This window comes from Caenorhabditis remanei, chromosome V (genome assembly GCF_010183535.1).
Source record: "Caenorhabditis remanei strain PX506 chromosome V, whole genome shotgun sequence".
Taxonomy (NCBI): Eukaryota; Metazoa; Nematoda; class Chromadorea; order Rhabditida; family Rhabditidae; genus Caenorhabditis; species Caenorhabditis remanei.
This window is the reverse complement of record NC_071332.1, coordinates 12,688,705-12,703,997: the sequence shown is the minus strand read 5'-3', so window position 1 is coordinate 12,703,997 and position 15,293 is coordinate 12,688,705. Positions and strand designations below refer to the sequence as shown.

The 15,293-nt window shown below is 40.0% G+C and overlaps 3 protein-coding genes across 3 annotated transcripts; 1 reads left to right on the top strand and 2 right to left on the bottom strand.

Annotated features, from left to right (window-relative positions):
- Positions 1-1,274: 1,274 nt before the first annotated feature.
- On the bottom strand, positions 1,275-1,808 carry GCK72_019406 (uncharacterized protein; the record flags this gene model as incomplete). Its single annotated transcript, XM_003115234.2, has 2 exons — positions 1,275-1,634; positions 1,680-1,808. 2 exons carry the CDS (start codon positions 1,806-1,808, stop codon positions 1,275-1,277), a joined length of 489 nt encoding a protein of 162 aa, XP_003115282.2.
- Positions 1,809-2,264: 456 nt separating this feature from the next.
- Positions 2,265-3,494, top strand: GCK72_019405 (uncharacterized protein; the record flags this gene model as incomplete). The annotated part of the gene is made up of 3 exons (XM_053733009.1): positions 2,265-2,787; positions 2,843-3,275; positions 3,425-3,494. The coding sequence occupies 3 exons, from the start codon at positions 2,265-2,267 to the stop codon at positions 3,492-3,494; spliced, it is 1,026 nt and encodes a 341-aa protein (XP_053581922.1).
- Positions 3,495-5,079: 1,585 nt separating this feature from the next.
- On the bottom strand, positions 5,080-10,717 carry GCK72_019404 (uncharacterized protein; the record flags this gene model as incomplete). Its single annotated transcript, XM_053733008.1, has 6 exons — positions 5,080-5,206; positions 5,425-5,538; positions 5,589-5,742; positions 5,901-6,158; positions 6,675-7,071; positions 10,439-10,717. 6 exons carry the CDS (start codon positions 10,715-10,717, stop codon positions 5,080-5,082), a joined length of 1,329 nt encoding a protein of 442 aa, XP_053581921.1.
- Positions 10,718-15,293: the final 4,576 nt, after the last annotated feature.

Genomic DNA, 15,293 nt, shown 5'->3' with positions numbered 1-15,293 from the left:
CATTAGAAAAGAACTGGAAAACGAGGGAACTGTGACTTTTCGAGTTCCAACAACGTGAAAAGTCAATATAAAAAGTTCTCTATTATCTCGTAACCATTTTTCTCCACACATGTTTGTATTATTTCTTCATTTTTTTCTAATTTTCCACGCCGAACTTAAAATAAAACAATATTTTTCAAATCAATGTATCAAATTCAAACAGATCAAAAGTGTTCTGACTAAAAGTGAATTCGTTGAGTTTCAGAAAGTTTCCTATGTAATTAGTTTCAGAAACTTATAATGTTCGCTTATGATGTTTCAATCTATCGAGAACAACTCAAAAGATTTCCTATTCTTCCGATTGCGATTTCCATGATTTTTATGGGATCAATTATGTTTGGTAAGTAGGTTTCGCGTGTTCTCAAACAGTGTTAGAATCTGAATTCAGGATTCTCATCTGATGATTCACACGAATTCGAATTGAAGTATTCAAGAGAGATTGAGAGATTCCCAAGAAGTTCGAGCACCGGAACCTCTTTGAATTGATTAAATAGTTTAGCGAAATCCAGTTTTGCAAAGTGTTCTGACTTCTGTTCAATAATGGAATCGAGATTGAAGGAACCTGAAACCAAGTTAGTTCAGCCTCTCTACAACTGGCATCATCTTGCAAACATATTCTCATTTGAGTTAAATCTTGAGTAATTGTGGTTCATCTAGAAACAAATCCATCAGAAACTAACAATTTCTCTCCCATTCAATATGTTTCGATTTCAGATCCTCCTGGAAATTAATCAACACAATTCTTATAATTCTTCTCATCTTCACTTTTTGGTTTCTTGTGCTTTGGGCATTTTTTATTTCTTGCGCTGTTTGAAACTGCCTCCAGACGTGGTCAAAGCTGATAAGTCTCCCACTGGTCAACAAGCAAATACAGCCACTCCTACGTCTAAAAAGTTCGACAGAAGTGCGAGTATGCCAGTTGTAGGAGTAAGAACTCTTTCGTTTTCATAAACAATTATTTTTTATTTCAGGAAAGATTCAGTGTTGAAGACGATGATGATTCAGATACTAAAAACCGTAAAAGACGTCTTCAGCATCTGAATCTAGACCCTGTGACACTGAATAAACTTCTCTTGCGCATGGAGAAAAAATGGATGTAGAGCACTTGTGAGAACAATTTATGAAAATTGGAGTTAGGTTGGTAAAAACTAAACAATATTAAAAGTAGATTATGATTCACATAGAAGATATATAATAGCGCGCTACTCAAAACTATTCACATAAATAACGATCACTTATGGATTCTTTTTTCTGGAACGGCGAGATTTTGACGTAGACTGCTTTTTCGGGCCCTTCAGAACTTCAGAGACTGTTGCTGAAATGTTTGTTACGGCCATTTTCTCCTCCAATTGCTCGATAATAACGTTTTGCTTCTTGAATTGAGCCATAACAATGCCACTTTGTGAGAGTTTGATGCAGTCAGAAAGAGTTAACTTTGAATCTTCGAGCTTTTCCAGATTAACAAAGTCACAATCATTTCCACGTTTTTTGTGTTCCTCCCATGGATCATCGTCCGGATCGAATTCAAGCTCTTTGAGGCAAAATGGGCAGATAGCCGAGATTCCTCCTGTCCACACGAAACCTGCTCGTGCAAGCTGAAAACGTGTGATTACGATCTGTTTATTACGAAAGAAAAAAACCGTTTTCGAAGTGCAAGTCGCCGTTTGATCATCGTCGTATTCGTAATTTTTGAAAGTGGCCAAACGATCTTTGAAGAATATGAACGGTGCCATTCCCGAGTTTTCCACCCTTTTCAGAGATCGAGCCATTACTCTGAAAACAGAAAATGTAAGTCGAAGCTTCAAACATGAAATAAAAAAAAATAACCGTCTACGGACTTGCAAAAAACACAGACAAAATCACAGACAGGATTTTGTGTTGAGAGGTTAAAATGTGTCAAAAATAAAATAGTGGTTACGGTAGAAAATTAAAGGCGCAAGGAATTAATCGATCGTTGGGTCTCGCATTTGACAGAGTTGAAGCGCGAATTTTTGCATTTTTCAGTCCGTCCGCGAAACTTCATTGTTTCTTCGATCTGTTCTCATAAATGAATCAGTTTTTCATTCATTCAGTTTATTTGTTGTCGCTTGCAACAGTTTTCTGGCTTCTTTCTCTGAGATGTTTGCTTCGTGCCTGTCTCTATTTATGATTATTTTGTCTTCCGACTAGTCGTAACTGTTGCTTCCTTTTCTCATCTTATCTATTATTTTTCAGGTTTCCCCAAAATGTCGAAGGCCAATGTCGGAATCAACGGGTTCGGAAGAATCGGACGACTCGTGCTTCGCGCCGCTGTCGAGAAAGATAATGTGCAAGTGGTCGCCGTCAACGACCCGTTCATCACCATCGACTACATGGTTTATCTTTTCAAATACGACTCAACTCACGGACAGTTCAAGGGAACCGTCTCGTTCGATGGCGACTTCTTGATCGTCCAGAAAGATGGAAAATCGTCGCACAAGATCAAGGTCTTCAACAGCAAAGACCCAGCTGAAATCGCTTGGGGATCTGTTAAGGCTGATTACGTCGTGGAGTCCACTGGAGTATTCACAACGAAGGAGAAAGCCTCGGCTCATTTGAAAGGAGGAGCCAAGAAGGTTATCATCTCCGCTCCATCCGCTGATGCCCCGATGTACGTCGTTGGAGTGAACCACGAGAAGTACGATGCTTCAAACGATCATGTCATCTCCAACGCTTCATGCACCACCAATTGTCTCGCACCATTGGCGAAGGTTATCAATGACAACTTTGGTAAGTTTTATAAAAATCGAAAGCTCATAATAGCTTTAATATTCTTATTGTTCAGGAATCATCGAAGGACTCATGACCACCGTCCACGCCGTCACAGCCACTCAAAAGACGGTTGATGGCCCATCTGGAAAGCTCTGGAGAGACGGACGTGGAGCTGGACAAAACATCATTCCAGCCGCAACTGGAGCCGCGAAGGCCGTCGGAAAGGTCATCCCAGAGTTGAATGGAAAGCTCACTGGAATGGCTTTCCGTGTTCCAACACCAGATGTTTCCGTTGTCGATTTGACTGTTCGTCTTGACAAACCAGCATCAATGGACGACATCAAGAAGGTAGTGAAAGCCGCCGCCGAGGGACCAATGAAGGGGATTCTCGCTTACACCGAGGATCAGGTAGTGTCGACTGACTTTGTCTCCGATCCACACTCTTCCATCTTCGATGCTGGAGCTTGCATTTCTCTCAACCCGAACTTTGTGAAGCTTGTCTCTTGGTATGTTTGAGGGTCAGAACACACTTGCACTGTTCTTGACAGTGTGTGCCTTCGAAGCCTTTTTGAAATCAACTTCGAAAGATATTTCGAAGAAAAAGTTTCGAAAGCACACACTGGTTCTTGACAATATATCAACTTTTTAATTCCAGGTACGACAACGAGTACGGCTACTCCAACCGCGTCGTCGATCTCATCGGATACATTGCTACCCGCGGATAAGCCCGAACCACCAACAACCCTAATGTACAATCTATGTAACATAACCCACGTTTTAATCTAGTCCACGCTTATTTATTGAATGAACCGTTTTTCTCCCCCGAGTTTCGTCTTGATTCAGAGTACTAATCCGTTTCCAGACAATGCTACTTTTCACAACTAGGACGCTGAAGTCTGATCGTCGTAAATCTTTATCAGTATTCATTCGTCTGTCTTCGACCTCGGCGCCACGTGGCAGCGAGGGGGACCGGTAGGAGGAAGGTCTGGGGATCGACCCCTCCCCCTTTTTTCTTTTTTTTGCATTTGGAAAACTGGTCATAAAATGTCAACTACAGTGTTTTCGAACTATTCCATCAAGTTATCTTCCGGTTCGAACTGTTTTCTACATTTTCTGAACATTTGGTAAGAAACTTTTTTTGAGAAAACTTTTTGTTCTCATGGTCTCATTCATGATGGAGACTCCTCTTTGACAATTCTTCAATTAATATTGTTTTTTTCGAGGACATGCCGGATAATCATACAGTGCCTTCTTCATATTGAAACAATGTCTGGTTCGAGAGTGAATGAGAAGAAAAATTTGGTTTACAAGCTTTCAAAATGAGTGGGTATACCATGATGAGATGAATGAGACCATGAGAACAATTTTCTCAATAAAGTTTCTTACCAAATGTTCAGAAAATCTAGAAAACAGTTCGAAACGGAAGATGACTTGATGGAATAGTTTGAAAACGGTGTAGTTGGCATACCCAAGTAGATTCCAAAAGCAAGATCCAATTTTCATTCCGAGAGAGCCAATTGGGAGTTTGAATAGAGATGAGACAAGCAAGAAGTATTTTTCGAATGAAATGGTTCCTCCTCCGAGTACAACTCCCATCAAGAACATCACACTTGGTAAGGTTGAATGGGAAGATTCAATGAATGAATTGATTGAAATCGGATCGGATATTGATAATGTTGAAATGGAACCAACTACGACTATAGTTCAAGATCTATGAGCAGAGATACGAAAGTATCTCTAGATACGAATGAATTGTCGAGTTTAAGTAAAACGAGAGATGATGGAGTTAGGACGGAAAAGACTCAAGACGGTGATGAGAGGAAGAAGTCGAAAGAGAAGAAATCGAAGAAAAGAATTCATCGAGTGAGAAGCCACAGAAGAAGACGACGTCGAAGTAGAATGTTTTTTGTTTGTTGTGTGTTCTCAATGAACAATTATTGTTTTAAAACTATTTTATACTTCAACTTTTAAAAACTAGAATATTTGAAATTTGGGGAAGAAATTGTTCAAGAAAGAATACAAATGATTGAGAATGTGTTGCTTATCACAGGAATTTGGGACTGGTTTGTGCTGGATGGGGGATTGGGGACAGAAGGGAAATCTCAAAATATTCAGATAGAACAGAAAACAATTGAATGCAAATTTTGGAATGTTGAGATCAAGAAATGATTGGCGAATTGGAAAAAAGTAATATGGCCGAGTGAATAAATCTATGTATACATTTGGGGAGACGAGTAAAATTGGAGAGAATTATGAACGTATATTAAAACTTGAGAAATAAAACATCAGAATAATCGTTACAGAGAAGATTTACTTCTTAGTGATTCTGTAGGTTTTTGGGGGCAGTGGAGGTGGTGGGGTGTTGACGAAAATCGAAGGAGACGTTGGGTCGTCGAAAGGGTCCGAAGATGATGTTGGACTGCTGCTGTTGCGTCGGCTGAAACAATAAGATAAATGAATTGAAAGTTGGAGGTGAAGGGTGAAGACGTGGAAGATCAGAATCTGATCAAATTTTATCAAAATTCGTTTCGATTTTGTACACCTCAACTTAGAATCGGTTCTCTGAATAGACAGTTCATTGATCACGTTTTATCAGTTCCGAATCGAATTAGAGATTTCTGTCTGTCTTTCCGTCAATTTTGTTCCCAAACTTACTTTGACTTTGGCGGCAGTGGTGGTGGCGCCCTGGATACGGCGGATCCTCTCGGTGGAGGAAGTGCTGGTGGGAGGGCAACGGACAATCGGACGGTTGGCGAATGGGATTCTTCGCTGAAAACTTATTCAAATCATTAAGAGAATTGGTCAATAGCAATTCTTACCGATCGAAGATAACTCTGAGTTGCTCTTGATTTTCTTTAGTGGCACCCGACGTGCTTGGAGATGACGCATCAGAAGAGGCTGATGGTCGTGGCGGAAGTGGTGGAGGCGCCACTTCGTAGACAACAGGGAATTGGAAGGCAGTTGAAGAGTTGTCTGAAGATTAGAAATTGTTTTTCATTTTGTTGAGAAAAGAGAAGATATTCTGATAGTGAATGAACTATACGAAAACCACCGATTCATTGATATGATAAAACTGGTTTCGTAGACTGGGAAAGTACAGAAAAAGAAAATTGGAAAGTAAAAATACTAACCTTTAGATGGAGTCAATGGAGACTTAGCCAATGGAGACATTGGCTGAGGCATACGTCTTGGATGAAGCTTTGGAGCCGGTCCAAGAGCTGAACTTGGAGTCGTTGAGGTACTCGTTGGGCTTGATGCTGTGCTCATAATAGTAGATGTCTTTGGTGCTGGAGGCATTGGAGCTTGAGTGGTTGGTGGCAAATGAACACTGTTGATTGGTTGATTGAATTGACGAGAACGTGGAAGAAGTGGTGGTGGTTGAAGAACAGCTGAACAGCAAGTCATATTTTTATATGAATGAGAATGCTTGATGTAGCTAGAAGGGGGATGATACTATTTCCCCCAGAAGGCGTGGGAGGTCAAAAGGACACAATGTGGGCGGGGCGTACTACTAGATGACGTGAAAGAAATTGGGGCGGACCTTTCGAATCTGGCGAAGGTGATGACGGTCGCGAGCTGCTTCCGTTTCGTTTGCGGAATAAAAAGTTCATGATTTTCGAGAGGACGTTTTGAATTTTCTTTCAAAAGTCGTCGAACACGGAAGGAGAATGAGAAAATAGAGAAGATGTGATGACCGAGGGGAACGGTCGAGACAACTGATTGCGTTCTCTCACTCTGGGTATCCACTACTTCAATCATAAGTGTTATCGTGTTTCTAATTTGTCTTTCTTTCTTTGTTGGAAAAAATATGATGGTGTTTACACTTTCTTTTCGAAATTTTGAGATACTTCCCCTCAAATAACTTTCCACGTGGCTAAGCATAGAGATGGTTCCCTGAAACTTACGAATTTTCTGATGAGTTCCTTTCCGATCATATCTGACATCAACCATAGCAAACTGACTCTCTTCCTGATTTTGTGACAAGCTTCTCTTCGTCTCGTGAGCTGTAACCGGGGTGCTTGGTACGGTATTCGATTGATGAGACATTCCGTGTGGAGCTGAATGGGAGTGTTGCGAGTGAAGATGAAGTCCGAGTGGATGGTTCGCAGAGTAGTGGTTTCCTGGTTTTGGTGGCTTGATTCCAGGTGATCGGAGTGTCGATGAGTTATGCTTTGGTTTCACTTCAGACGTTGGCGTTTCCAGTCCTTTTGGTTGGATCTCCAACGATTTGTTGTACAGATACTCCTCAAGATCCTCATTTGTATTAAATTCACTTTTTGGATCGATCGACTCGAAGAATTGCTGAAAATAAATAATTTGTAAATTGGTATTCAAGTCATTTTTCCCTCCCATGTTCTTATCAATTTCTTAATTATTGAAGTTCGTACTTTTTTAAAATACCACTTATCGGTAGGTGATTGTGGAGCTGTGCAGCAACAACAGAAACGAAAGGATAGCATGATGATCCGAAAAAGATCAGATAGTTAATTAGGAATAAGAAAAAAGTGTTTGAATGATGAAAAGGTCGCCGCGAAAGATACACGATTTATAGCGGGAAGTCAGAGAGAATGAATGGTTCTTAGAGAAGAAGCGGAGGGAACGGCGCTAGCGGAAGTCGTTGTCAGAGTGAGAAACGTGTCAGAAGAAGAGGATGTGTTTGTTTTTGAGGAATTTATGATTTGATATGCTATCTGATTGTATGCTGATTGTGTGATCAGTGAAAGAGAACATCATGGTCTAACATTCCAACTGTTTGTTTTTTGCAAACGATAAGCCGGTATGCATCATCTGCAAAATGCTAAAGAGCTAATCCTCTCTTCTCTAATCCGTAATTTGTATATTACATCTAAATATAATAACTTTGGCTTCTGGCCTCTATACCTCTCGAGATGTGCTACAAACAGATAAGGTGAATCTGAATGACTAATTTTAAGATGACGTGCTTCCTATGACATCGAAGAACCACAGAAGACGTTACAGTTTCTAAAACTACTGGAAATGAAAATCGTCGAAAAGGTGAGCGTATTCGTCTTCCACCGGAAGTGCTTTGTGTTAGTTCTTCTCTTATCAATGAAGAGAGAGAGAGGGAATGCGTATCTTCTCGTTGTATTTGCTTCTTCTTCCCTTCACCAGTTCATTCCAGACCACATAAGAGATACAAGGACGGTGGCGTCGGCGGCGCAAGAGAAGAAAAAACGGTAGGTGCGTAACAAGTCATATGATAATAAACGATGCGGCGGATATGATTGATTCGAATGATAGATCAAAGGGAAAGTCAGGGAGCGTGTCTTTCTTTCCGTCATCTTTGTTCTAATTTTCCGGAAGTTCAGTCTATTACAATTAAGTCTCACTTTCTGCAGATCATTCGACTACAAGAGAAAAGTGCAACTGATCGTATGAATGTTGCATATAAAACGCATGTCATGTTTTTCAATAAGATGCTAACAGGAAGCTTGATGATTGACTTTTTGCAAGTAATCTCTGTTAGCTTGACTTCCAGAAAAACAACTTTCTCAATTGATCTACGAAAATGAAATGCGTGTAGTCTGCACAACTTCCGGGTCTTGTGTGTTCAGCTATTAATCTGACTCATTTATGAATGAGAGGTCTCTACCAAAAAACAACACATACGGTAATAACTGATTTCATTTTTTGAGAAAAGTGTAATTTTACTCATCGGCAGCGACTTCACTACTACCCATCATTATCCCCCTTTTCATCTTTTTTTTCTTCTCATAAAAAGTGAGAGAATGTGTAGGTGGTGCCAAGTGGCACTCTCCCTCGGATGGGATAGCACAATTGTTCCACCGGAAGTGTATATGAGTGTGTGTGTGCTATACAATGATGAGATAAGAAAAGGACCACAATTGCCCAAGAGATAGAGATAGATAAAGGAGTACTAGCAGATGGAGTAATTTCAGCACAGCCAGCAGACACCACTGTGTAAATCATATGACTTTCGGTTGCAATTTAACGGAAGGAACATGACGAACTGCCTGCTGACAGGCGGACGACAATAACAAACGGTCCATTTGAAAGGGGTGAACTTTCTCAAAAAGAAAGATCGAACATCGCCCTGTTCGGTAAAGATCGAAGAAAAACTATGAGGTTTTCAGGTGAAAGATTCTACTGCAAAACGTGATGACGAGTAGACTCTATCCATCAAAACACAAAGTTCTTTCATTTTCATGACAGCTGCTCTTTGTGCTCGAAGTGTCTTTCCTCCTAAATTCTTTTTCACCGGAAGATGTTTCAGTTGTAATTCTATCATCACTTATCACAAGGCCTAAAAAGTTCAAAAACAAAAGGCGAAAGTTGAAAGACGGAGAACTGTCTATTTTTAGTAACTGTAGTGGTGAAAATAGAAAAGGAGACAAAAGAGACCGGAAATCAACTAACTATCAACACGAATACAGAACCAGAAACGATTCGATTTTGACACACTCTCAATGATTTATCACCCGCGAAGTCTGTGATCCATAGCAGCCAGCAGTTCAGTCAGATGATTATGATTACCCTGTATATTCAAACACATGACTTCTTGGTGGATTGAACGGAAGTGTTTAGGTTTTTAGCTGATCAGTGGATAGATGAATATCTTCGAATCATAGGGAATGGGAAGGTTATTTTTCACCAGATGACCCCTATTAAAATTGCGTCGTATAGTTATTGAAGGGATGTGTAAGATTGCATAATCCTTCTTACAGGACACCACCTGCTCACGTTGAAACAATAATCGTGGACCCGCGCATAATACTACCATTACGTCATGTATTCTTGTCAGGTGTGAACAGGAGACTATTGGATAAAAAGAACAGCGACTGTCAGACTTTTTGATTGACACATATTCAGTGTTCTACATAACAGACGGTGAGCAATTACTTTAGTTTTTTTTAATTGGATTACCTGCTGTTCGACTTAACCCGCCAGGAGGTCTTATTCTAATTGGTTGTGAGTTTAGGACCTTATTGCTAACTGAGAGGAGTCAATCTAGGTGTAGGGGCAATTCGGAAATCATTTTCCAAGTTTGGTTACTCAATGAACTTTCAGGTTTCAAACTGTATCATTTTGGAACTTGATCTATTCGACTTCCTGGTAAGCCGTCAGTGAACATACATTCTCATTTATTTGCAAATATTATCAAGTGTTCGCTTTCTCAATGTGTAAATACGACGCTTCTCCTACTTCAAGAAACACGAAATTCGTTTTGCAACTGTACAATTTGGCAAGTTGCCAGACAACTACTATTACACTACTACTACTACTAGTCTTTTTTCCTAACAGACCGATTAGAAGAAATAAAATAAACATACCCCAGTTTGTCTTGCGAGAAGCATTTCTCTCAAATATGGCAAGTATTAGAGTAGTGGCGAAATGTCAACACAAAAGCAGAAGAAAGAAGGAAATATGTGTGTGACACTGTATATATAGAACCAGCGGATAATATACGAAGAAATATGGGGTGAGAAGAAGGATATGAACGAGTGGGTGTTCTAATGACACGGACCTACACCGTTGACACCTATTTAAGAGGGTCCGACTCCACCCACTCAGAAGGTGACCAAGGTATTTTTACAACGGGAAGACATTTGTTAAATGACTGGAATGGGCCAGGAATGGGAAGAAGTTAGAGAGGAATGAAAGGGGGGAAAGAATTCAAAGTTCGTACCATTACTCGTCGAATCCATTTTGTTTCCGGTAGCTTCTTGAACATTCGTTTCTTATTCTGTTTCTTCGTTGGCAATGGTACAGGATTTGGAGTAATAGATGTAGATTCTACAATTGCACATGAGATTCGGTACGGTTCGCAAAAGATGATAACATCTTCAATGGTATCAGACTGAAACCTCATAGTTGGACGATTCGGGGAATTGAAGTGGAAACTCTTGAGGATTGGTTCTTCTTCTGGAGGATCCGATAGGTAGGGTGGGATAGGTGGATGTTCCATTGGGCTCTCGATAGTGCTCCTTCTTTCTCGAAATCACAAATGACTCATGTCTCTTCACCGGGGCCCCATTCATTCTCCCTCCCCTCCCTCACCCGCGCCCCGATGAATGGGGAGGCGGAGTTTCGAGAAGAAGAAGAAGCGAGGAGCGAGGAGCGAGGGAGACGAGAGTCAGAGGCTTCTCTTCTGTTGCAGTTGCAGCCTGCATCTATTGCTGTGTCCTCTTTCTATGTTCTCAATTAGCCCTAGAAGCTCGTCGATCGAGATGTTGTCCAAAAATTCCTCTAGTGTCCTCGTTCCATATGAATCTCGTGCGAGTCGGTGCCGGGAACCGAGTAGGAGCAAAAAAGAGCCGCGCGGAGAATTATCACTCTGAAGTCATAAAAGAGGCGCAGACGGAACGAGTAATCCGCGTGACTCATTTAGAGAAGAGTGTTTCATGTTTTGCTTGTTGCATGTCTTTTTCGAGAATTAGAGCGAGGCAGCAACATTTGGAGGATGAAGAAGAGGAGGAGGAGGCGGGGAAGAATGGAAAAAAGTAGAGAAAGAGTAAATTTAGAGATGATGTTTTATGGGGAAACGATTTATAAGAGTGCACATAGATTTGCAATACAAGTGCATTCAGATTTGAGTCAATCGAGACAGCACGTTTTGTCAAATGCAGTTTCATACGCACTACAAAACACAATTCAGATAATGCTGACAAAGGAGATGTATGGTGACGAAATGATTCAGAAGTTCTGGATATGAATATCCAGTTTGGAAGTAAAATAACTAGTTTTTCAGAAATGCTCCTTTATTCTCAATCCCAATAAGAATCATATTTTGAATCTGCGCGGACCATCAATATGTCTACACAGTCTCCCGTTTTCAAACTTCTCAATCTTCACTCGAACCAACAGCGCAAATCCAAGTTCGTACGATTTTGAAGAACGAAAACGTATGATCTCTATGAATAACCTGATCTCGATCAAGTATTCTTAATCTGGTAATCTAATACACGTCTGACGTTACTGAAAGTCAGAGAGCAACCGAACTGGAACCTTTACCAATCTGTCAGGGTTCGTCAGGGATGAATGGATTCCAAGTATCACTTGTCATTAGATTATTTTTGGTTCAAATCACAGTTTAGATTGATGTGCTGATCCAATAGAATTACTGAACTATATTCTCCGTCTTTTGAACTATCATAGAGTAAAATAAAAAACATATTCAATACTGGGAACACGATATCTTGCTCATTTCCTCGCCATTCTGATTAATTCGGTGAACCATCTCTATGAATAACATGATCCAGATTAAATGATGACTAAAGCCTTCAACGGATAGTTAGATACTGAATGAACCGGCCAACGATTACTAGAGCAACCATTTTCAGAATTACTGTCCAGCTTATCCAGCTGATTTTTGGTCGCTAGCAGTCGCATCTTATATTTGGGATTAATCTGTAGAGTGACACATCCGATTCGAATGTTTCTGTTATAATTTGCAATACCTCTTCGATTCCAGATCAATCTGTTTTGCTTCGAATCGAGAACTAGATGGAAGTTTGATTAAGGAAACTTTATCCAATGCAAGTGAATAACTTGATCTCAAGGATCACGTTCACCAAATTCCAATGCGTGATCTTTGCCACTTTTTGTTCGTTTTTATTCGGAACGTATCGAATAGCAAACTAGCCTCTCTCTTCTCTTATTTCTCTTCATCTCTTTGTAAATCCGTTATGTACTTTGTGACACTTTGTGCTAGATGAGCTTTCCCCATGTGCTCTATACACATATACTTCTTCTTCATTCATCTTTCAAGAAAAAAAGCTTCAGCTGTCGCATTCTTCTCATTTCGTGTGTCGGATGCAAGAGTGCAGGTGTCAGAACACTATGGGTCAAGGCACAAGACACGGATTGCGGGGAGATCTTGTACAAATTGAACTGAGGGGACGCTCCCAAATTAGTCATTTGCCTGTCTGTGAAGAAGAAATTCTCCCACAAATCTGTCAATCTCAGTTGGAAATTCTCAGAATCTGGGAATCCTTTTTTTTACAAATGATGAAGACCAATGGTTAGTGTTATTAGTTGTGAAGGGATGCAATAATTTCAGTGATATCATTAGGAAGGAAATCCATTTTCACACGTATCCGAGTACATATATTTTATTCTATATACATACGTGTACTTTTCTAGCTTTCCCATATATAGTCAATCATCACGACTCCAAAGAACTCGTGTTTCTGGCTCGACGACGACGAAAGCATGACAAAAAATTGGAGGAGAAAGAAAGAAATGCCAAAAATGGAATGATCGACCAAACGTCGTCACAGGCCGTAGCTATAATTCGGGTGTGTCGTGAGTCAAGGGAGCAAAGTTTAGATTCGTCTTTTCTGGTGTCTTAGGAGATATTCTAAAATTCTGAGCTATAGGAATCTAGGGGAGACATAATATTACTGTGTTTTCTATATCTGTCTGTACACATGCAATTCCAGATGTCCATCTATTCCCTACCAAAATCTTCATCCTTGCCAATAATCGTTTCATATTTGATGATCCGCCACGTGGCATTTGTCTCCTTTTAACACCTTTCACCTTTTTCGATGAACAGGAAGAAGTAGGTGGTAGTGTTGGTGTTGGTGCCTCGATGAGAGGCTGACGATCAGAATCTCGTCTGGAGAAAATGTAGGCGTGTCGAGCACGTTGTATCCGTCGACGCACACGTACTAGGAACATTACTGAAAATTTGAGGGACTAGTTGTGGAAACGAACGGAAGTTATTCAAGAAAAGTGCATAAGTTGTTAAAGAGAGAAAAGAGAAGTTCATTGAGCAAAAAGAAGCTCATAAGTGTTATTGTTGTTTTCATTTAGTTTTTTTGCTCATTGGCATTGTGCCAAGTATCGAAGCTATTGGTTATTGATCTACTCATCTCTGAACTTTATGAGCAATCACTGAGATATCCAGTAAACAAAAGAGTGATCTATGCTAATCCTTGCAAAAGAAAAATTTGGGGGAGAATAAATAATTTTTGGAGGAAAAGTGAATGGAAAGGGGCTAAGGGGGTCACCGACGAGGGCACGTGTTGTGGTCAGTGGGCAGAATATCTGGTCCATCAAAAAGTTATTATAGGGGTTCATTGGATGGAGAGAGTTGGGTGGGAGAGGGGACCAGATTGTCAGGAAGACAATAAATCAATCATAATTCTTAACCACACATTCCACAGCTAACCAGGAAAGAGAATATTCGGATACAAAGTAAAGATTTCTGAAAACTCAGAAGCTAAACACCAGATGTTCAGATTCTGGGAATTCAGATTTCCAGAAAATTCAGGTAAAGAAAATAAATGAAAATAAACAAGCATGGAGTTCAGGGATATTGAGAAAAGGTGAAAAGAGGACGGCTTTTATGAGAAGAGCTTTTCAATGAAAATGTGTTGACTCGACTGGGACATTTTAAATGGAAGAAAAAGGAAGGGAAAAAGTTCAAACTAGAAAATTCCAAACCATTATGTTCGCAGAGAGGATAACAACAATTTTCGAGAGAATTCAGAGCTAGATCCATTTGGAATCTTGTTAAATTTGAATGAGAAGGACGATTGTGCGGATTTGAAGCATTCGAGATGACATCATCAGAAGCAATGTATTACTCCATATCCAAAAAACTATACGAATAAATCTATTTTTGAAGGTTTTGCATATTCAACACCACTATCAGAAATCTATCTACGATTTTCCTGCCACCTTTGCGAAAAATTCGTGAAGGTGCCAGATAATAAAACCAGCGATAAGTACTGCTGGGTCCTCATCCTCTCTACTACTACTTTCCACCACCCACATCGCATAGCATTATGACAACCGCCTACGCAGAAAATGAATGAAAAATCTGGTCGAAACGAAATCCACTTTTAATAGGAGAAGGAGGAAAAATGGTTCTTTTTGTTTTTATTTTGTTCATTCTTCTTTGATTGATACCAGAAACAATCGGATTGAATGAAGGAGGAAGGTGTGGGTGTCTGGTCGAAAAGTTGGATCAAAAACATTGAGAGAAAAAAGAAAAGTGAAACATGATGTATGGAACTAAAAGTTGGAAACTTGAAGTCTCCAAAGCTGAAATTGTTTCAATACAGTCGCTTTAGTTCTCAACTTTCGTATCTCAATCTGTTATTTGTGGAAGATATTCCTTATCGAACCGACCCACAAAGGTTCATTCAAATGTAATAGTCCTAATGAATTTCCAATCTAACAAAAACAAGCTCCGTAAAAAAAGACCTGATTAGGTTAAAAGCTAACCGGATATTCTGTGTCTCGACGACGTCAATGACAAAGAGAGATAGGCGGTACGGAAGAGTGGTCCCAAAAAAAAAGAGAGAGAGAGAGGAACAAATGATACGCAATTATATATGTATGTGGGGGTGAATACACAAACAAAGAAGAAGTAAATGTCAGTGTTTGATGTCACCGAAAGACTACTAAATGGCTCTTTGTTTTATTTTTTCATTTGTTCGTTTGTGCTCTTTCCGTAATTGAAGAAAGGGGACAACTGTTACGGAAAATTGAGGTGTCAACAGCTACAGAAGGATGAGTTATGACTTGGC